The 21934-nt window shown below is 40.6% G+C and overlaps 1 protein-coding gene across 7 annotated transcripts in view; it reads left to right on the top strand.

Annotated features, from left to right (window-relative positions):
• Dync1i1 (dynein cytoplasmic 1 intermediate chain 1) overlaps positions 1–21934 on the top strand; it is a 312403-nt gene that overhangs the window by 69782 nt on the left and 220687 nt on the right. For all 7 annotated transcript variants that reach the window (XM_028869831.2, XM_028869834.2, XM_028869832.2 and 4 more), the window contains one exon: positions 19521–19636. In XM_028869831.2, the coding sequence (XP_028725664.1) occupies positions 19521–19636 (116 nt within the window). The remainder of the gene's footprint in view (positions 1–19520; positions 19637–21934) is intronic.

The raw sequence follows: 21934 nt of genomic DNA, 5'->3' as shown, positions 1-21934 counted from the left end.
GGTAAATAAATAATATGCATAATTGATGTTATATACATCCCATCAACATTAATCCTCTCATGTAATTGTTTCATTTTTCAGACTGCCTAATGTCTTATCAAATAGAGACCAATTTTCATCCATTGTAAAAATATTTCACATTTTTTAATGTGGGAAAAATTTTCTCTTTTAAGTAGTTTCCCCCTTTAAGATATCTTATATCTTAATTGACTTACCAAGTCTACATAAAACAGTAGAAATCTGAGGAAATTTCAAAACAGCTACCTAGCGGCTGAGATGGGAATCCAGAGAGAGAGAGAGAGAGAGAGAGAGAGAGAGAGAGAGAGAGAGAGAGAGAGAGAGAGAGAACCTACTATCTACCAGGAAAAGAGAAAAACGCTAAAAGCTAAAGTCCAGCCAGATTTCTGACTAAAAGCTAAAATCTAGCCATGTGCTCAGCTTGAGCCAATTCGGGCCTGAGCTGCTTGTAGCACCAGCTTCTTTAAGCCTGAGCCACTTGAGTTGGCGATCTGGCCACAAATAGCACCAACTGCTTGTAAATGATTGTAGCTATGGTTGAGTGCAGCTCTGACCATGTGCAGCCAGATCGCTTATAGCTCTGTCTGGGCCTGGGGCCTGTAAACTCTAGCCGAGCCAGGCCCCTGGCCTATGAGGCCACCAATGGTTTTTTTATTGAATTCTTGCCATGTGGGCGCCAAATGTAGACGAAATTCTAAACAGTCTTAGTACATAAGAAACACAGAGCCAAATACAGAGGCAATAGCCAAAGAGATCAGAGAGCCTTCACTACCTTATCTTATCACCTAGCTGCTGCCACTTCCCCAAAGAGAGATTCTTCCTGTGTGACTTGTGTTTTTATTGCTTTCCTGTTCTGCCTTCTCATTGGCTCTAAGCCCAGCCACATGACTTCCTTGTCACTGCCTGTCTATACAGACCTCCAGGTCTCTATGGTTGGTACTAGGATTAAAGGCTCATGTCACCACGTTTGGCTGTGTCCTTGATCACACAGAGACTCTGCCTGCCATGTGATTGGATGAAGGGTGTGTGCTATCACTGCTGGACTTCTGTTTATGGCTCACTATGTGACTTCACTATATGATCTCTGATCTCCGGGCAAACTTTATCTATTAACATGCAAATAAAATCACATTTCAGCACAATTAAAATATCACCACATACTGGGGAGATGGAGATGGGCATACCAGTTCTGTCTCCTCACCTGTCCCAGCTCAATTCAGAGTAGAGTCAGTGGGTCAGAAAGAGACAGAGATGTGAGGCTGTGTAATGAGGGCGATGGCTTAGACATGTTGGAAGGAATTATTATCAAATATTTGAGAAAGATTGTCTTAGCCATGTTACAATTTCAAATATTGCACCACAACAGTTTCCCTTTCTGGCAGGTGTTATAGTTAGGATACATACAAAAGTTTATGAAATGCCTCTTAGGTAACGTGTTTCTTCTTGAGAAAAACAGTTTCATTTCCTCATCTTAGAGTTGGCACGAGGTTGACCCTAGTCTGTAATATTCTGTGTCTTCACTTAAGAGTGGTACTGAAATGTAACTGACACAAAATACCATCCACGAGCTATTGAAATTGATGTTTGGCACACGTACATGCTCATCAGACTGTCACTGTCATCAGTAAAGCAAACACTTGTCACCCCCAAACGTGTCTTCTATCTCTGATTTGATTTGATTATTTCATTTCTTCTACTCATTTTGCATTTAATTTGCATTTGTCCATGCTGCTTTATTAGAGTGGAAACACGTTACTTTTATGTCTGGCTCTCTCTTGACCTTTGTGCTATTGTTATCAAAAGTTTCACTTTTGTATGTGTTATAAAGTACATAATACATTTGGCCTTTTATTCAGCCACTGATCTTGGCAAGTGACTTAAAAAACAAAAATAGTGTTCACCCACACACTTAATTTTTCTAATGCTCTGTGTTCCTTTGTATAGGCCTGTATTTCTACCTGGTATAATCCTCCGCCTCTTCTCCTCTATGAATATTTTTCTGGTGAACTACCTTTAAATTCACTAACAATTTCTGTTTGATCAGGCCAACTGATTTTCATTTCAAAATATGTCTTTTCATTCTATAGTGTATACTTGAGTCCTTTTAAAGTGTTCTATCTCTTCATTGAGATTCTTACTGTATGAGATTTGTATTGCTTACCTTGAAAGCATTGGTCCTCCACCTTTATAGTATCTTCATGACTGACATTTGAATCCTCCACTAGGTAAAACACATATCTCCATGTCAATAGTGTTGCTTTTTGTGGACTCATATTGTCCTTTGGTCTGAAACCTATATTCTTATTTCTTAATTTTCCTTAGCTCACTGGTTTCTGCATGGTAAACAAAGCATTATTTATTCCAGTCTTGCCCTGGAGATAACCTCACCATAGCACACATAGGGAGCTTGGGTATGTCCTTAACCTCTGTGCTCTCCCAAACTAACATCTGTTTTCCTTTGTGGTTCCCAGGAGGGAACCTAGAAATCACTAAGTCCTATGTGTACCCTGCCAATGAGAGGCCAATGAGAGAGCTACCCATAAGCAGGTGGAAAAGTAGAATTGCTTTATGTGTATCCTTCTGTCTGTAGGAAAACATCTAGGAGCTGAGGTTTATTACCCACTAGCTCTACTCAGAGCCAAGGAAAGAATCTATGGTAAATGGCTTTATGCTTATTTAAGCAGCATGAGCTTTAAAGTGCTTTAGTTATCCTTTGCCACCAAAAAGAGCTGGACAAATGTCAGTCCCCATCAGGCAAGTTAGAGACCAGTCTTTATGACAGCAAACAAAATGTTGGGGTTCTAGATGGGGACCTGGTCCTTCTAGGATGAACCTAGAGAATAGCCTTAATTGCTGACTTCAGCTATGGAGTTGATCCAAACAAGATATATCCACATATTTAAACTCCAGGGATTAGGATTGCTTCTGTCAGCCCCAAGAATTGACAAGTTAGAGACAGACTTCCAAAGAACTCAAGAAGTGATACTCATATTACACAGTTCAGTTCCTTCCAAAAAGATGGAACCTTGTTTTTGTCACTAGGGTAAAGTTTGTGGTGAGGAGCCTTACATGTGCTCATACTTCAAAGGACAAGTACTGCTTTGCCTTGTTAGCCTTTGGATGCAAGCAAGTTAGCAGCCAGACCCTTAGGCAGCAGCTTAAAAGGTCAGATATTTGATATCCAGCCTACACCCTCCCTGGCCAAAGCAGGAATTAGTCATTATCGCCTGTCACTCTGCTAAGCTAGTGTGAAGATACAGGAAAAGACCTGAGTACTTGTTTTAAAGATACCTTTTCCCCCTCTGTGGTCCTAGGTAGCTGTGCCTGCTGGACCAACTGGATTAACATGCAGAGACAGGTCATTTGGTAGCAGCCTTACAAGTGTGGCCCAAACCCTTCAGTCTTCAGAGAGAAACAGATGAGGAGGGTTGGTCTCTGATGTCAGGGATAAGTTTAGGGTGAGACTGTATCTCAGCTTTTCACACTGATTTGAAGTGGGCTTGTTTTCAGTTCTCTAGTGTATAGATGGTCATATTTTTTGGGATTTTCTCTAAGGGTGTTGGTTAATGTGTTTGCATGGTACCTCTGTGGGGGTAGGGGGTGGCTGGCTGATCCTCCTGTTTTACAATTACCTGATAGTTTCCCTTAGGTCAGGTATGGTGTTTGTTTTAGGGTTTATTTGGTTGGTTGGTTTTGGTTTTTGCTATCAGAATTCCGTGTTACTTTTGTGAGAGTTGGATATATTTGGACTCCTAAAATTATCAAGATGTAGAATATGCATACACATTAGAGGACTAAAGAGAAGGCTCGGTGGTTCAGAGCACTTGCTGCTTCTGTAGAGGACCCAGATTCAGTTCCCAGCACCAACACGGTAGCCCATACCCACCTGGAACTCCAATTCCAGGGGATCTGATGCTCTCTTCTGACTTTGTGAGCTTATGAATATAGGTTGTACAGAGACAGACCCTCAGGCACAGGCACACACACGCACACATATGCACAAGCACATGCACACACACACACACACACACACACACACACACACACATGCATGAGCGCATGCACACACACAGAGTACTTTGTATTTTCATTTAAATCAACTCATTTCTTATATCTTTGCTCTGTTTAGATTATGAAGTTTTTGTTCAATAAATACTTTGGAAAACATCTCTAGTTTGCTTGAAGACAGCTTCATCCTTCAGGCCTTACTTTGGGGCTGCTTGTTTGTTTCTTTGGGAGTTTTTTTGAGAGTCAGGATCCTTTTCTCCTCAACCCAGGCCCACTCTCCTTCCATAGACTCAGTCCATCTCCCTGAAGACTGGATGTCTAGAGGTGACACTGGCCCGTAAGCTTTATTTCAGCGGTTCTCAACCTGTGGGCTGTGACCCCTTAGAGGGTTAAGTAACCCTTTCACAGGGGTCGCATATCAGATATTTATATTATGATCCATAACAGTAGCAAAATTACAGTTATGAAGTAGCAGCGAAGACAACTTTGCGGTTGGGGGTCACCACAACATGAGGAACTGTATTAAAGGGTCACAGTGTTAGAAAGGTTGAGAACCACTGCTCTACTCAAAAGACAACAAAAACATGTGCAGTGCATCCTCTCCTTCAAATTGCACCAGTGAGCCCCAGCTTCACTGATTCTCCTACTTTCTTCCTTGCCTGTGTGGTTTTTGGCCTACAACTTCAGATCCTCCTACCTTGGCCTCAGCTTTCCTAGTGTTTGGATTACAGCATGGGTCACTGTGCTCAGATGCTTCCACAATTTTTTTTTTCAGACTGGCACTCCTGCAGCATTCAGCCAGGGTTGAGTAGCTCCTGTTACTGAGACAAGATCTGTACGGTGCTCTAAACAATTTTGTAGGAATCTGGGCTTGCATTGAGTCTTAGCAGTCTGATAGGAACAGACAGAGTGGCCAGAACTGTCACCAATCATCCTATCAGGGAGTTCCTCTCTTGGTCTTGGTAGTTTCCCGATAGAGACTGTAGATGCCTGTGAATTTGAAGTGCATGATTCCTCCAGAGTCTTCCTCTTCCGCCCACCCATCTACAGAATGTCACTTGAGTTTGCTTCTGTGTCACAGCCTGGAAATGCCCTGGGGACTGAAGACTGGGACAGTTGTGGGGCTCTTCTTGCTTGGTTTCCCTCTTTCGTGCATCACTGTTATTTTTTTGTCATAAGATTTTCTTTTATTCAAGCAACTACTTTCTGTTATTTCAGCTAGAACGGCATATCTGGTCCCCATGGTTCCATCGTGGACCAAAGCAGAAATGTTTGCCACTGATTCTAGATTTGCATGGTAACTATGAGATCCATAAACCAACTAGAAACAGAGAGAAATCTAGGAGATGGAAAGAAAAAAAAACACCAAGAAACTTACAAATAAAGTGAGAAAACAAGAAAAGCTTAGCCTGTTTGTTTTAATTAAACCAATACTTGCTGATGTAATAAAACACTTTTCTTTTTAGACTACTATAATAGAATATGCAAATTAAAAATGCTATGAGAAGTAAAATGACAGGACATAAGGAACAAATAAAGTTTCCTAGTGGGAGTAAAACTGATAGGCAAGGAAACAAGTAAGTCAATTGGTTAAGCTGGGATTGATTGGGACGTTTGAAGAGAGATTACATTGCACATGTTGTCTTTAACAAAGACTTAAGAACCCCATTAGATGTCCAGTCTTCAGGGAGATGAACGAAGTCTATGGAAAAGGAGTAAGGCTGGCTAGGGAGGAAAGGATTCTAAATCATAAGCAGATAAAAATCGACTCCAAATTGTTAAACTCAGTAACGCAGGGTTTGTGTGGTACCTACCTCCACTAAAGCCTCAGGCTTGGGTGTTCTCTGTGTTCATTAGAACATCAGACCATGGGTTCAGCTGCTTGACTGTTTTTAAGAAAAGGCAGAGCTGGGAAAAGGTCTCAGTGAGAAAGTGGTTGACCTTCCTTAAGGAGGAAGTAAGAATTTCTTCCTTTGATTTAAAAAAGGAACTGTCATTTGATCTATGTACCATGTTACCATCAACTTTTTATTCTTTGTGGTGCTTGGTGTCACACTCAGACCCTCACATTCAATGGGCTTCATTCCTGCTAGGCAAGTGCCCTGCCACAGAGCTATATCCCCAGCCCTGTCGCATGGTCTTCTGTATTCTGCTTAGATCTCTCTGATTTGAAATCATTTTCAATGTTTCCTATATGACCATAGCTGGTGTTTTCTTGAGCATCATGTAAGTTGAGCTCCCGAGCAAGCTGACATGTTTGTGACTTCAATAACACTCCATGACAATCACACTTTCTACAAAAAAAAAAAAGAAAGAAAGAAAAAAAGAAATACACACAGCATCCTGAAACACACATACAAGAATGTCAAAACATACTGGTATATTGCACTCCAGAGTTGAAATGTATAGATGAATATTGATTCATCAAAAAGTTTCATAATTATAATGGCTCTGATCAAAACTTTGTTGCAAGAGAGGGAGGAAGCACTTCCCTTGCTTCTTGTAATGGTCATTATTTGTTCCCAACATTTGTGTCCCAAGCGGACACATTTGCCAGCCTTTATTTTATGCCTTGAAAATGTTCAGCAAGCTAGTCTAAGATATTTTCTGTTCTTCAGTAGCAGCTCCATTTTCAAAAAGGCAGTGTTCCGGTCACCTTCAGTTTCAGGAAAATGAAATCCATCCGGGGAAGGAAGTGCACTCTGAGAAATTCGTTGGCATACTTGGAAGGTTCTAATTACACAGCTTAATGTTACAAAGTGTATGGAACTTACTCAAAGTCATCAAGGAAGTAAAAGGTCATTCCTAAAAACACTTCATATCATATCTATAACAACATCGGAAGGAATGCAACTCAGTACCATCTGTCCTTTTGTTTTGCATTTCCCACGTCTTATACTTGGGGGCGGAGCCTCCACCAGGGTGGATATGATGATTTTAACTCTTGTCCATCTCAGAAATCTCACAAAGTTTGCTTGTCTTGCAAAATCCAAAGCAAACCCTTGGGCTGCAGCCATTGACTAAGCCAGTGTTGACATTTGCTGCTTTCCAGGGGAAAAGTGGGTCAGCTGCCATACAAATCTCCCTGCACAGCTAGAAGCAGATCCTGTGGAGATGCAATAAAGGCTTCCTAAGATGATTTTAATGCAAATACGAAGGAGGAAAATTCATCCTTGAATTAATGTGGAAAGGCCAACTCTCATGCTGCTTCTCTTGGAGGAAAATACCCACCACTCTGAGCACAGACGGTGCCTGTGTGTATGGCAAGGCAACCAAAAAGCCAGCTACTTTCTTGATGTTACGTTCCATCCTCACTGTTTCCCTCTCCCAGTGGAGTATCCCATCCCCAGCTTAGAAATCTGTTCATCAGATGTCACAGGTTGTTACCCACTGACACCAGAGCACAGTATTTTGGAAACAATTGATTCTTTGTCATTTGAAAATAATATCTTAATTAATTTTGAGTATTTCATACACCCCCCAACTTCTCCCAGATCCACCCTTACCTCTCTACCCATTCCACTTTGTGTCTTCTTTGCTGTTGTTCCTAACCCACTAAGCCCAATTTGTGCTACTGAAGGAGAGAGGTAATCATCTGACCCAGCTGTGAGTCCTATGAGCTACAATAGTGATCAGTCTTGAAAGATATATCTACTGATGCAACAGTGGCATTAATATTATGTAGTAACCAACCACTTTCTGATTAGACTCAAGGCCCACACCACAAGACAGAACCCATACCTGGCCTTGCCGTCCTTGTTATGCATATATATATATATATATATATATATATATATATATATATATATATACATATATACATATACATACATATATGTGTATATATATATATATTATTTTACAATACCATTCAGTTCTACATATCAGTCATGGGTTCCCCTATTCTCCCCCCTCCCACACCCTCCCCTTACCCCCAGCCTACCCTCCATTCCCACCTCCTCCAGGACAAGTCCTCCCCCGAGGACTGCGATCAACCTGGTAGACTCAGTCCAGGCAGGTCCAGTCCCTTCCTCCCAGCCTGAGCCAAGTGTCCCTGCATAAGCTCCAGGTTTCAAACAGCCAACTCATGCAATGAGCACAGGACTTGGTCCCACTGCCTAGTTGCCTCCCAAACTGATCAAGCCAATCAACTGTCTCACGTATTCAGAGGGCCTGATCCAGCTGGGGGCCCCTCAACCTTTGGTTCATAGTTCATGTGTTTCCATTCATTTGGCTATTTTTTTCAATAATTGAGTAAAACTGAAATTTATTATAAGCCACAGTCGTCCTAGGGACCTCCATGCTATATATATAGCCTCTATGGTTCTATGGGTTGTGGTCTGATTGTTTTTTATTTTATGTCTAGAATCCACCTATGAGTGAGTACATACCATGACTGTCTTTCTGGGTTTGGGTTACCTCACTCAGGATAATTTTTTCTAGTTCCATCCATTTGCCTGCAAATTTCATGCTTTCATTGTTTTTCTCTGCTGAGTAGTACTCCATTGTGTATATGTACCACATTTTTTTTCATCCATTCTTCCGTTGACTGGCATCTAGGTTGTTTCCAGGTTCTGGCTATTACAAATAGTGCTGCTATGAACATAGCTGAGCATGTATCTTTATATAAATCAGCATTCCTTGGGTATATGCCCAAGAGTGGGATGGCTGGGTCTTGAGGTAGTTCGATTCCTAACTTTCTGAGAAACCGCCATACTGATTTCCACAGTGGTTGTACAAGTTTACATTCCCACCAACAGTGGAGGAGTGTTCCCTTTGCTCCACATCCTCTCCAACATTGGTTGTCATTGGTGTTTTTGATTGTAGCCATTCTAACAGGTGTAAGGTGGTATCTCAGAGTCATTTTGATTTGCATTTCTCTGATGATTAAGGATGTTGAGCATTTCTTTAAATGTCTTTCAGCCATTTGTGTTTCTTGTTTTGTGAATTCTCTGTTTAGCTCTTTAGCCCATTTTTTAATTGGACTGTTCAGTACTTTGATGTCTAGTTCTTGAGTTCTTTATATATTGTGGAGATCAATCCTCTGTCAGATGTGGGATTGGTGAAGATCTTTTCCCAATCTGTTGGCTGTCTTTTTGTCTTATTGACTGTGTCTTTTGCCCTGCAAAAGCTTCTCAGTTTCGAGAGGTCCCATTTATTAATTGTTGTGCTCAGGGTCTGTGCTGTTGGTGTTTTATTTAGGAAATGGTCTCTGGTGCCAATGCATTCAAGATTGCTTCCTATTTTCTTTTCTATTAAGTTTAGTGTAACTGGATTTATGTTTAGGTCTTTGATCCACTTGGACTTGAGTTTTGTGCATGGTGACAGATATGGATCTATTTGTAATCTTTTACATATTGAGATCCAGTTATGCCAGCACCATTTGTTGAAGATACTTTCTTTGTTCCATTGTATAGTTTTGGCTCCTTTGTCAAAAACCAGGTGTTCATATGTGCATGGATTAATGTCAGGGTCTTCAATTCAATTCCATTGGTCCGTATGTCAGTTTTTATACCAGTACCAAGCTGTTTTTATTACTATAGCTCTATAGTAGAGTTTGAGGTCAGGGATGGTGATGCTTCCAAGGGTTGCTTTATCGTATAGGATTCTTTTAGCTATCCTGGGTCTTTTGTTTTTCCATATGAAGTTGAGTATTTTTCTTTCCAAGTCTGTGAAGAATTGTGTTGGGATTTTGATGGGGATTGCATTGAATCTGTAGATTGCTTTTGGTAAGATTGCCATTTTTACTATGTTAATCCTACCTATCCATGAGCATGGGAGATCCTTCCATTTTCTGATATCTTCTTCAATTTCTTTCTTTAGAGATTTAAAGTTCTTATCAAAAAGGTCCTTCACTTGTTTAGTTAGTGTTATCCCAAGGTATTTTATATTATTTGTGGCTGTTGTAAAGGGTGATGTTTCTCTGACTTCTTTCTCAGCCCTTTTATCATTTGTGTATAGGAGGGCTACTGATTTTTTTGAGTTGATCTTGTATCTTGCCACTTTACTGAAGGAGTTTATCAGCTGTAGGAGTTCCCTGGTAGAGTTTTTGGGATCACTTATGTATACTATCATATCATCTGCAAATAGTGAAAGTTTGACTTCTTCCTTGCCAATTTGTATCCCTTTGATCTCTTTTTGTTGTCTTATTGCTCTAGCTAGAACTTCTAGTACTATATTGAATAAATATGGGGAGAGTGGACAGCCTTGTCTTGTTCCTGAATTTAGTGGTATCGCTTTAAGTTTCTCTCCATTTAATTTGATGTTTGCTGTTGGCTTGCTATAAATTGCTTTTATTATGTTTAGAAATGTTCCTTGTATTCCTGATCTTTCTAAGACCTTTATCATGAAGGGGTGTTGGATTTTGTCAAAGGCTTTTTCAGCATCTAAGGAGATAATCATGTGGTTTTTTTTTTCTTTCAGTTTGTTTATATGGTGTATTACATTGACTGATTTTCATATGTTGAACCATCCTTGCATCCCTGGGATGAATCCTGCTTGGTTGTGATGGATGATTGTTTTGATGTATTCTTGGATTCGGTTTGCCAATATTTTGTTGAGTATTTTTGCATCAATGTTCATGAGGGAGATTGGTCTGTAGTTCTCTTTCTTTGTTGCATCTTTGTGTGGTTTGGGTACCAAGGTAATTGTAGCCTCATAAAAAGAGTTTGGTAGTGTTCCTTTTGTTTCTATTGTGTGGAACACTTTGAAGAAGATTGGTATTAGTTCTTCTTTGAAAGTCATATATGTGCTGCCGAAGCGAGCACCCTTATTATGTTTTTAAACCTTTTGTGTTACATGAACACCTCAAATTCTTTTTCTATGGTGGCAGCATCTCAGGTGACCTTCTCTTGGTAGCTGTCATTGGCCACATTTTCAACCTTGTCTTCTCTGAGCTCCATTCTTACACTTAAGAACTTATTCTCTATGAACTCCCGGTTCTCCCAATTATACCATTCATTTCTCTTCTTGCAGAACATGAAGCCTTGAAATGTCACCTGCCCATTTCTTTCCTTCACCCTCCATGTGACGTTAGCTAACGTAGCCCTCCATTGTTTTCCAGAGTCCCATTCTCATCATTCTGACCAAGTCTGACCGTCATGAGACACGGACCACAAATGCAGCCGCCAGTCAGTCCTCTGGCTCTCCCTGTGCCTCGATGCTCTGCTGCATGCCCTGTTTAGTTCTTGAACTTCTCCTTCCTCTTTGCTGTGGGCCTTTTCTTTATTCCTCTTTCTCCACATTCAGCTTCTAAGATACAGTCACTTCCCTCACCTGACATCTGGCTCCTGATTTTATTTTTCCTATATTTGTTACGTTAATATGGTTGAAAATTGCTTCACAGCTGTGAATTTCTTAGTAACTTCCAGTAACTGTTCAATGTCTATACAAAGTCCAAGTTCTTTAGTATTTAATAATCTAGCCTCAATATGCCTGTCTAGATTCACCTTAAGGTCGTTACTCCCAATTCAAAACTTCTACAAAATTACACTTTCTGCTACAAAATATAAATTCAGTTCTCAGATCTTTGTGTATTCAGAGCAAGCTGCCTAGAACATGGACCCTTCCTTCTTACTTGAGTTTATCATTTGGAATCTACACCAGGTCTTCCACTCTCAATGAAACAAACCCCATTTGTCCAAGCACATAGTAATCTGCCCACCACGCTGTCTTCTTTCACTTAGGTGACTCAGTCATGTTAGCTTTTACCATTTTCAGCCTGGAGTTCTTTTTTGCTGTTTGATGCCTATTCCTGGCTCTTCTTTCTGGTTGTGTTGTAAGGATCTGGCACAGTGCCTTGCTCAAACACAGTTTATGGTTGTGACGCTGATAAGAGCAGTTGTTTACCACCCCTTCAGGATGCTCCTCCACCCTGTGAAATGTTTACCAAGGAAGAAAATGTTCGCGTTATCAACCTGAGACTCTGAGGGTTTACCTATTAAAAACACTCGACGAGAAAGATAACAAGAAAAATCTCTGGCAACATCCATCTTCAACTGTCAATCACACACATATGTATGACTAAGCAAAAAAATCAGTGAATTACAGTTGAACATGGGCCTGATGCAGACTTTCTTTTTTATGCTCTGACCTTGGCCTACTTTGGTATCTGGCCAAATGGCTCCTTTTCCCTGAGAACATTTGTTCCTGGTTTTATCTCTTTGTCTTTCAGGCTTCCTCTTGCTCCAGAAATGCTCTGTTACTGCAATGATGTCCTTGGGTTTCCAGAACTGTGAATGTCATACACTGGCCTCTGACCCTTCACCCACACATCTTCCCAGGGAGCTACCTGATTGGTGTACCATCAGCTGCTGAGTCCTCTGAAACTCTCATTAGACACCATTTTTGAGGGTCTTTGTGTTTATAAAATTTAGAAAGTTTCTAGGATCAAGTTTAATTCTGACTTTTCAGAATTAACATTTCATAAATGCTGACATTAGGAAATGATCCTATGAATGTCAGGCTGGCTGCACATTGGAACCTACCATGCCATATCACTGATGTCTTAGGAACAGCCCTGCTTCTGTATTTCTGTGCTCAAGTCCTCAGAGATGCTGAAAGAAATGCTAACAAATCATGAAAGAGTGATAGCTTGATGTCTATAAGGAAAGGAGTCTGGGCCCCTAACTCATACCATATACAAAAACTAACACGTATGGATCAAGTGCCTAGATGTGAGCACTCAAACTAGAAAACTCAGGAGAAGCTGGGTGGAAATCATCAGAACTTTGGAATGAGCCATGATACTTGAGGCATACAACCAAAAAGGACAAGGAAAAAAATTAAAATATATGTTTAGTTGAATCAAAATAGAAAATGTTTGCACTTCAAAAGACACTATCAAAAACATGAAAAACAGCTCACAGAACAAGAGAAAATATTTAGAAGTCATATATATGTGTGTGTGTGTATATATATCTGCATATATATATATAGGATATAGTGCCCTGTATACATATTTTTTTATAATGCAACAAAAAAAAACTGAATTTTTTTTCACAGATGTTAAAAAAGCTTACAAACACCTGTAAAAGATGGTGGACATCATCAGCCACTGTGAGGTAACACTTCCCACTCACTAGGGTGGCATGGTAGAAAAGGAAATAATAAGAGTTTAGGAGTGCATAGAGCTGCCATGCACTGCTAAGGAGGATGCAGTCTATCAGGACACTTTGAAAAACAGGCAGCTACTCAAAAGCGAAACAGAATCTCCACATGACCCATTCCTAAGTACCTTCCTATGGGAATTGAACTCATATACCCACACAAGAACTTGTGTGTCCATAGAAGTATTATCCTTGTGTGCTTGTGTGTGTATATACACTTCAAAATTACACCATTTCCTCCTCCATTTCCTCCCTCCACTCCCTATGATGCTCTTCCCCTTTCTTCCTCTTGAAATTATAGCCTCTTTTTCTTTCATTGTTGTTTTACACACACACACACACACACACACACACACACACACACACACCACGCACAGAAACCCTTAAATATATAAATACAACCTGCTCAGTCCTTTTGGCATTACTTGTATGCATGACTTCAGCCCGACCACTCGGTAGTGGATAATCAATCAGGAATCTCATCCCTGGGGAAGACCATCTCTCCCCTCTCAGCATTCCTCAGTTGTCTGTAGCTCTTGTCTGTAAGTAGAGTCCTGCGAGATTTCTCCCCGTCCCCATTTGTGTGTCTATTGGTGTTGTCATTGTTCGGGTCTTGTTTAGGTAGTCATGTTGTTGAGGGCGTAGCTTTCTGTCATTTCTAAGAGATACATTCTCACAGCAGATTTCCTGGTCCTTTTGCTTATATCGTCTTCTCACTCCCTCTTCTGAGATGTTCAGTGAACCTTAGGCACAGGAGCTGTGTGAGCTGTGTCGTGGATGTATCAGTTCAGGCTAAACATCCCACAATCTGCAATCCCTTCCTCTCCACTGTTTGACTGGCTGTGTGTTTTTTGTAATGATCTTCTGTGAGAAAAAGCAGTCTATTTGACAGGTGGTGAGAGCCGCACTTATCTGTGGGAATAAGGATAAATATGTAGAATGCAGTTAGGAGTTAGTCAGCATTATTGTTAACATCAAGGCATGGAACAATTCAAATACTGTCCACTGATGGATGGATTAAAAACAATATGTGTCCATATAGTAGTATATCAATCATGAAGCAAATAATATACTAATTGATGCTATGCCAATAAACCTTGAAAACACAGCTGAATGGGAACACTGGTTCATGGAAGTAATTTTCTTCTTGAGATCTAGCTAATGACAGAACAGTACCCAGGCAGATAGTATCGTGCTCACAGACACTTTATTGTTTTTTTACTCTGAGTGGTACCAAACTGCCTTCTCAAGCTTGAAGCAGGATCAGTCCTCATTTTCAACTTTCCTTTCAGAAGAAAAGTTCCAAGATGGATGCAGTGTTTCTTTGCTGATCCAGTGTCCTCACAGTGTTAGGAAGGCCAGGAGAGAAGGACCTTTCAGGACGACTTAAAGGGATGGAGAGGAGCCAAGCCCCAGTCCCATCCCTGTGGAGATGTGACCCCTGTGTCACTTTAGGAAGTTTCAAGTCAGTTTGTGAGAGGTCCATGGCTCCATTACCCAGTGTTCCAGTGCAACTGACTGACGCTTTCAACTTTCAATTAGAATATTCCAGCCGTTTGCTCATAGTCTGTTCACTGCGATTGACTTAGCCGTGGTTCATCTTCTCACACTCTCATTCATCTTTGCCCCTGCCCTGCCTCCTAGGGCTTCATAAGCTTCATTCAGAACTTTCTTCACTTTTTAGTGGCACTGAGCTGTGTGCTCTGGAATTTGGTTACTGACTGGGAAAGTCATAAGGATCTGCGCAGACACTGAAGTCTATCTCTTTCCACTCTGATATTCCTAGATCAGTGAAATACCCCCTTTAGTGGCCATTGGAATCCCTAGGGCCGAGGAGTTGAACCCTTGGATAAACTTCCAAATCATACATAATAGCTCCTCACCTCAAAGGTTTTAGTGCTATGGATTTCAAGTGGGAAATGTGACTTTGCATTCTTCTTGCAAAATGCTTCCTGAGCGGGATCTGGAAAACCAGCCCCAGGACTTCACCCGTTTGTGGCCCTCTGTGTTTATGGAACACAGCAACAATTAATCCATATAGATGAGGCTTTACTGTGCTGCCTAGGGAATGTTGAATTGCTTTCTTTATTATCGTTATATAAAGCCCTATGTAAATTTAGTTTAGTAATTTAAAATTTTAATTAAAACCTCTTACTTTTAAAAATGAATTTCCAAGGCAAAAATGCACGTGGTGATTTAATAACGATGCCAAACATCCAGAACATGGTCCATTTAAATTTCAGCTTCTATTTTCACATTTGTTCTGCATTTCCCTGGTCTCATCTCTGCCTTCTGTCTTCAAGCATTTAAATTATGGCTATTCTGTGTCTGTCTCTGAAGTAAGCCCCACAGAGCAAAGATGGGTGGGGAAGACACAAATAAGTAAGTTCCCCACCAGTCGGAGTCGATCGGTGTGAAAATAAGGGCTTGCACCAGGGACAATAGCAGGGGCAGCACAGATGTTCTAGAAGAAGACTGGGAGCCAGCGTGGCTTAACCAAAAGGAAAAGCAATTATAACAGCATTAATGTGACAGTGGTTTATCCATTTACTTGTTAAAAAGTTTCCCTTTGAACTGAAGAACCTTCTTCATCAAGCTTTTTACAAAAATAGGGAGCCAGATACTTAATGTTTATATTTTAAAGCAAAGCACACTATATGCTTTGTCTAGTGGGCGTACTAATAAAATAATTTTGCCATCTGATAGAGTTATAGAAATTTTTGGGGCAAACTGAATATTAAAAAACTGTGTAAACCTATGTGTTCTGGACCAAACAAAACAAGGACTGCTGGCTGATGAGACCAGCCGGGATGAGACTCCATTGCAGACACAGCTAAAAGGAAGGGCTTTGCTATGAGAGGGCGCCACCTTCTGGCCAGCCTTTCTGGACCCACTAATGCCAGGATCTACTACATGGTTCTTACCTCAGAAACAGGGTCTTTCTGTAGAACCCTAGAAATCCAGGCCAGGCCCCTTCTTGGGAGTCCTATCTCACACTTATAAAATGAGCAAATATGCTTGTACTAAGACTGGGTTAGGTTGTAAAAAACGTGTTGCAATGGATGTGTGGCCATCAGCATTAGACAAGGTCAATGTGGCACACTTTTCGAGTACGTGGCCCTTTGTTTTACTGTCCAGAAGAGCTGAGGCCTGCCGCGTACGAGCCTGGAGCAAATTTATTGGCATCACTGACCCCAAATTCTTCATCTGTAAAACAAGAATAATAATATGAAATTTTATTCAGGACAAAATATGTAAAAAAAATGTAGCATAAATACATGATTGTCAAAACAACAGCAAGATAGCCACAAAGAACAAGTTATTTAATATAAATGTAGCTTAATCAGTCCAGGGACTGTAGGGAGCTACATAATCTACCCAAAATATCTTGCGAAGTATTATAAGAGTTGCTTTACACTTTTCAGTCCTTTGGGACAGGTCTACCCTCTGGGTGAAGGACCACCGTTTGCCAAGCTGCCAGCTGATCAGTGCCCTGGGAGATCAACAGGATGACAGCTCAGCTTTTATTTGCTTGTGGTGGCGTGGGTTGAGCTAGGGCCCTAATCTCCCAAACATAACATCACTGAAAGACTGCTTGAAACTTTTCAATAATTATTAAAACAAGAAAATATTTTGTTTTAGTTAGATAAACTCATTTATTCAGGCTAAGTTTCGAAAACTTGGAAATTTCATAGTGATACTTTTAATTGATGCAAAAGCAAATGGAGCAGCCAAACCCCATACCATGGTACTCCTACCAAAGTAAATGAATAAATGAATAAATAAATATAAATAAAAATAGGAGTACAGTTCTTAAATTTTACTGCCAGAGATAATCAACCCCATGGACTTAAAAAAATCTTAAATTTAGAATATTCATGAATCTGCCTCCTCTGAAGTTTTATAAATTAAACACTATCATAATCAGTCAAAAAGATACACTAAAAGCCAAGTTGCCTGAGCCAAGAGCTTCACAATATGCTAAGCCCTAACTACAGGTTTTACAAGCTCTAACCTCATCTAACCTCAAAGCTCGAAGATGGGTCCAGAGTTCACATCATGGGGCTTGAAAGGGCTGGCTATTCATCTTACCCTATTGTTTGATTGGGTTGGTGAGTGGCAAGGGGGGATGTGAACCTGTTTCCCATGGAGTTTCTCAAGCTATATTGCCTGAGTGGTTTGAACAGATCATAATGAATTATCGAATTATGTACTAGTTTTCGCATGCCTATGACCTGTTTCTCAATATCCAACAAGATAGGCCTAAAGTACACATCCTGTTAGCAAGATGCCCAGAACACTATTTGCAAGTATAGTGGTCACTTCATGGTACCTGGAGATCCCTGGGCCTCATACACATCGGTGGGAAGGTTAGAACCTAGGCGATCTCTGTATAATTCCTTGACCTTGTGATCACAACTGCCCTAGTGAACCTGCGGAAGAAGAGTTGGGTGAATGAACAGGACAGGGGGCTTTGCTGCAAGCAGACCTGGTGTGTCCATTCACATTTTCCTCCTCATTTGTATCAAGAAGAAGCACTCGAGGACGGAAAATGTTCATCTTAGACCCAAGAAGGTTTTAAAATAATTCCTTAAGTTTCTTTCAGATTCTAAGCCTTTTACCTAGTTTGGTAATTTTTGTTGCTAGTAAATCAAAATTCACTGTAAGGAGGTATGTAGGACTGGAGTTGGGGGATGAGCCAGGACCTTTGGTGCATTCTTCTCATTCAGAGCTCCAAGTTTTGGGACCAGGCGGATCAGGCCTGTGTGTAGCAAGGGCTGTGGTTGGGTTTACTGTGTTGGACTGCAGATATATCCAACCAGGCTTGCTCTCTACAGCAGTATTTGTCTATCTGTTTGCTTATATCTGCTGTGAGTCCATGCTAACCATTTTGGAAACTTAAAGAAATTTTGTTTCCTATGGAATGTTTGGGAAATATCCATGGAAGTTACTGGCCTTGGTGTACACTCTCTGTCATACTTTCAATACTATTAATAATTTAAAAAACAAAAAGAAATGAAGCCATAACCTTTACGTGTAGTGACAGAGCACCATAACAAACATGATTGTGTTCTTATTGTTCTTAGCTAGAGAGGAGTGTGGAGCTTTGACTAAAGGATGATTATGCCTTTCTCTTCTTTTTCCTCCTTCACATGTGTATCCAACTGGAAATTTTGAAGAAGTATTCTAGAATATGTCCAATGCCACTGCTAACTCTGTATCCTAAAAATAAAGTTCAAGAAACCATTCTAAGATACATATATCTGAAAGTTGTGTATGTGCATATACATAAAAATATATGTGGTTTATGCCTCGAGTGTACATAGTACCTATGCACTACCAGGAAGTCTCACAACAGGAGGCACCATTTTCTCTTCTCCAAGATGAGGAAGCTGAAACATGGAGGGCTGAGTGGCTGTGCAAGCTACACACAGATAGTGAGTTCAGGATTGCTTTCTCATGGGCAATGATGTCTCCATGGATGGCTATTCTATGGATACTTGGGAGGACCAGATATTTGGAGTGACTCACACTCGCCATTAAGAACCTTAGTTAGGAATTTGGCTTAGCAGAAGCACTGGATGAGGACTGGGGTCAATAATAGCATATGCATTCCTGGGGTCAATACTATTTTAACCCTGGTTCCACCAGTTGTAAATTGTAGGCATTTGGAACACTAGAGCTGATTTTTTTCTTATATAATGTAGAGAAGATGACATCCCACACTTCACAGAAATGTCATGAAGACAGATGACATAGTGGGTATAGACACATCTGGAAACATTTGAAATATTGTATAAATATTCAGAAATGATAACTCGCATGGTCACAGTTAGTTTGGGATTACTAAACTGGGACTCTATTAGTCTGAGCCCATTGTTCTTTTCATTCATTTGTGCTATCTTAGTGTGCCATGCAAACATGTTCATTCACACATTGGTCATTCTTCTTATGGGTAAATGAGACCTGGCATACTCTGCCTTGGAATAGGATTCTCGCTGTTGCTGCTGCTGCTTTGATAAACAGTGTGTTGCTCCACCATGGAATCCACTTCCCTCTGATTCAAACTTGAAAATTCTCCCACCCCATGAAGCTAAAATCTACATTGCAAACAAAGCTCCCTATAAGCCTGCTTTCCAAGCATAATCAGAGATGCTCAGAGTGGAAGCCTCACCTGAGCTGGAGCAGGACTTCAGTTTACAGATAGAAAAGTGGAGGGCCATTGTGAGAAAGTGATGTGACATCACCCATCCAGTTAGGGCCATGAGCCTGACACCATCCTGAGAAGCTGAGGGAACCTGGGTTTATTGTTGTGTTTTCAGAGCTGACGGGTCTTTTGAAATAAACATATCACCTTCCTAAGTGTTTGCCCTTTGCTACTTACAGAAGAAGACTGCACAAGCTGGGCGTATCCAAGGTCACCCAGGTGGATTTCCTGCCCAGGGAAGTAGTATCCTACTCCAAGGAGACACAGACTCCTCTTGCGACTCATCAGTCTGAAGGTAAAAGTTGGCTTTTGTTTTCTTTGTGTGTTATGTCTGCAGACATTGTCAACATCTTTTGTGTTGACTTCATATCCCAGGGGTCATCATAGGATGTAAACAGAGTGACACCCAGAAAGCCACAGATGCCCTTTTTCTCTGATTTTGGAGGATCTGCAGAGGGAATCCTTTGCTATTCCTCCAAGAGATCCATGAACTTGTACGTGGATAACCTTTATGTCAAGTTTCTGTGCTTCTGTGCGGCAGGTGGACAGCATCAAAGTAGTGAATAGATGTTTTCACAAATGGTGTTAATAAGACTATGTACGTTAAGATTCACCATTCGGGGATGGGGAAAATGCTCAGAAGTTAAGAGTGCATCCTGCTCTTGCACAGAACAAGCACCCAGGTCTGGTGGCTCACAACCTCCTGTAAATTCAGATCCAGGGGATCCATTGCCTTTTTTGGCCTTTGAATGTATGTGCACGCACCCAGTACACACACACACACACACACACACACACAAGTACAAATAAAAAAATCTTTTAAAAATTCACTGTTTGTAGGGACAGCAAACTGAAGCCCACCACCTGTTTCTAGAAATAGAATATTACTAGGGCATAGATGCTACCAATCATCTGCACCTACGGCTAATTTTTCTGCTATTAATGGTCTGGTTGAATAGACATGAAGGAGACTTTAGCTGTCTCACAAAGCCTAAAATCTTGGACCTACTCCAGAAAACCTTTTCTGGGCCCTGATTTTCTGGGCACTTCACATGACAACACATAAGTTAACAATATTCTCCATGTACATTCCATGTCCATGAGTGGGAATGGAACTGTATACCTCTTTTATGCATACCAGAAAATGTGAAGTGGAAAATTTGTATGCAAATCATTAAAAGTCAATGTGGTGATTAATTATGACTTTTAACTTCCTGGGATTGGAATATTGACTGAAATGAGCCTCTGGGCATGTCTGAGGGATTTTCTAGATTTGCTTAGTTGAGGTAAGAAGACCCACTGTATATGCAGGTGACGCTCTTATGTGAGTTGAGGTCTTGGTCTGAATTAAAAGGAGAAAGGGACCTGAGCAGCAGCATTCACATCCCTTTGTTTGCTTATGCCGTGCCCCTCAAGACCCTGTGCCCACGACCCGTCTGCCATGATAGACTGTATTCTCCAACTGCAAACCAAAATAAACTCTTACTTAAGCGGCTTGTTGTCAGGCATTTTTATCGTAGTAACAGGACAAGGAATGAATACAGACAACAATAAGAAAAGTTAAGATCGATAAATCCTAATGTTTCCTCAAAGTACAATACCGTGCTGGAGGATAGAGATACAGCTCAGTGGCAGGTTGCTTACCTAGCATGCACGCAGCCCTGGTACAGTTCTCAAAGCTGTGAGAGATAAACAAACAAATACACACATTATACCAAGATAAAATTACATGAAAATCGGAGATATGTGTATACAGAAAATGGAGTAAGTCAAGTTGCATTGTTAGAAAGTAACATTGCTGATTTAGCAAGGAAAGGGTCCTTTTACTTCGTGTGTCATTGGTGTGGGGAAGAGGATGTTAGAATTTGGGGTTCATTCTTGCTATATAATAAACACTGAGCAAAATCCTAAATAATGAACTATATTAGCCTTTCATACTTGGTCTGTAGCAGACATAAACCAATTCAGCTTGGTTTGTGCAGGCTACAGAGATTTTTCTTTTGGATTGTCAATACATAATGTCAAAAATGAAAAGAAATCTTGTTCCTTGAAGTTCAGACTGCCTACAGACCTTTGAGAGAGTTCTCCTCAGGAATACTGCTGTGAGGACAAGTCCTTGATAGTGGGGCCCATCAAGCCAGGTGATAAAATATCAACGTTTAGATGCAGACAAGTAGCACCCTCTGGTGGTGAAACTTTAAACAAACTAACCGCCACATTATGACCTGTGTGTTCACTTGGCAGAAAATACCATGCTAGAAAACCCTTCAGGAGTCCTGTCCTTGGGCCTCCAGACAAGAGCAGGAAGATCATTAAAAAGCAACCTCACTAGCCAGCCAAAACATTTGTTTGAGTTAATTTGCTGCCAGAGGCATTTGCAGAAGTATAGCCAGAGGTATGTTTATTTAGCCCCAAATTTAACCCATAACATAAAGCGATAGAGCTGAAATAGGAGAAGGAGTGAATTATTTTTAAGAATGTGTATACTTACATATTGGAAATGGTACAGAAATATTTACAAGGGTAGATAAATTAAGGATGAAAAGGCATCAACTCTAAACTTTTAAACTGGAATACATCAAAAGGAAAAGCC

Source organism: Peromyscus leucopus, chromosome 3, assembly GCF_004664715.2.
Source record: "Peromyscus leucopus breed LL Stock chromosome 3, UCI_PerLeu_2.1, whole genome shotgun sequence".
NCBI lineage: Eukaryota > Metazoa > Chordata > Mammalia > Rodentia > Cricetidae > Peromyscus > Peromyscus leucopus.
This window is presented reverse-complemented; position numbering and strand designations above follow the sequence as displayed.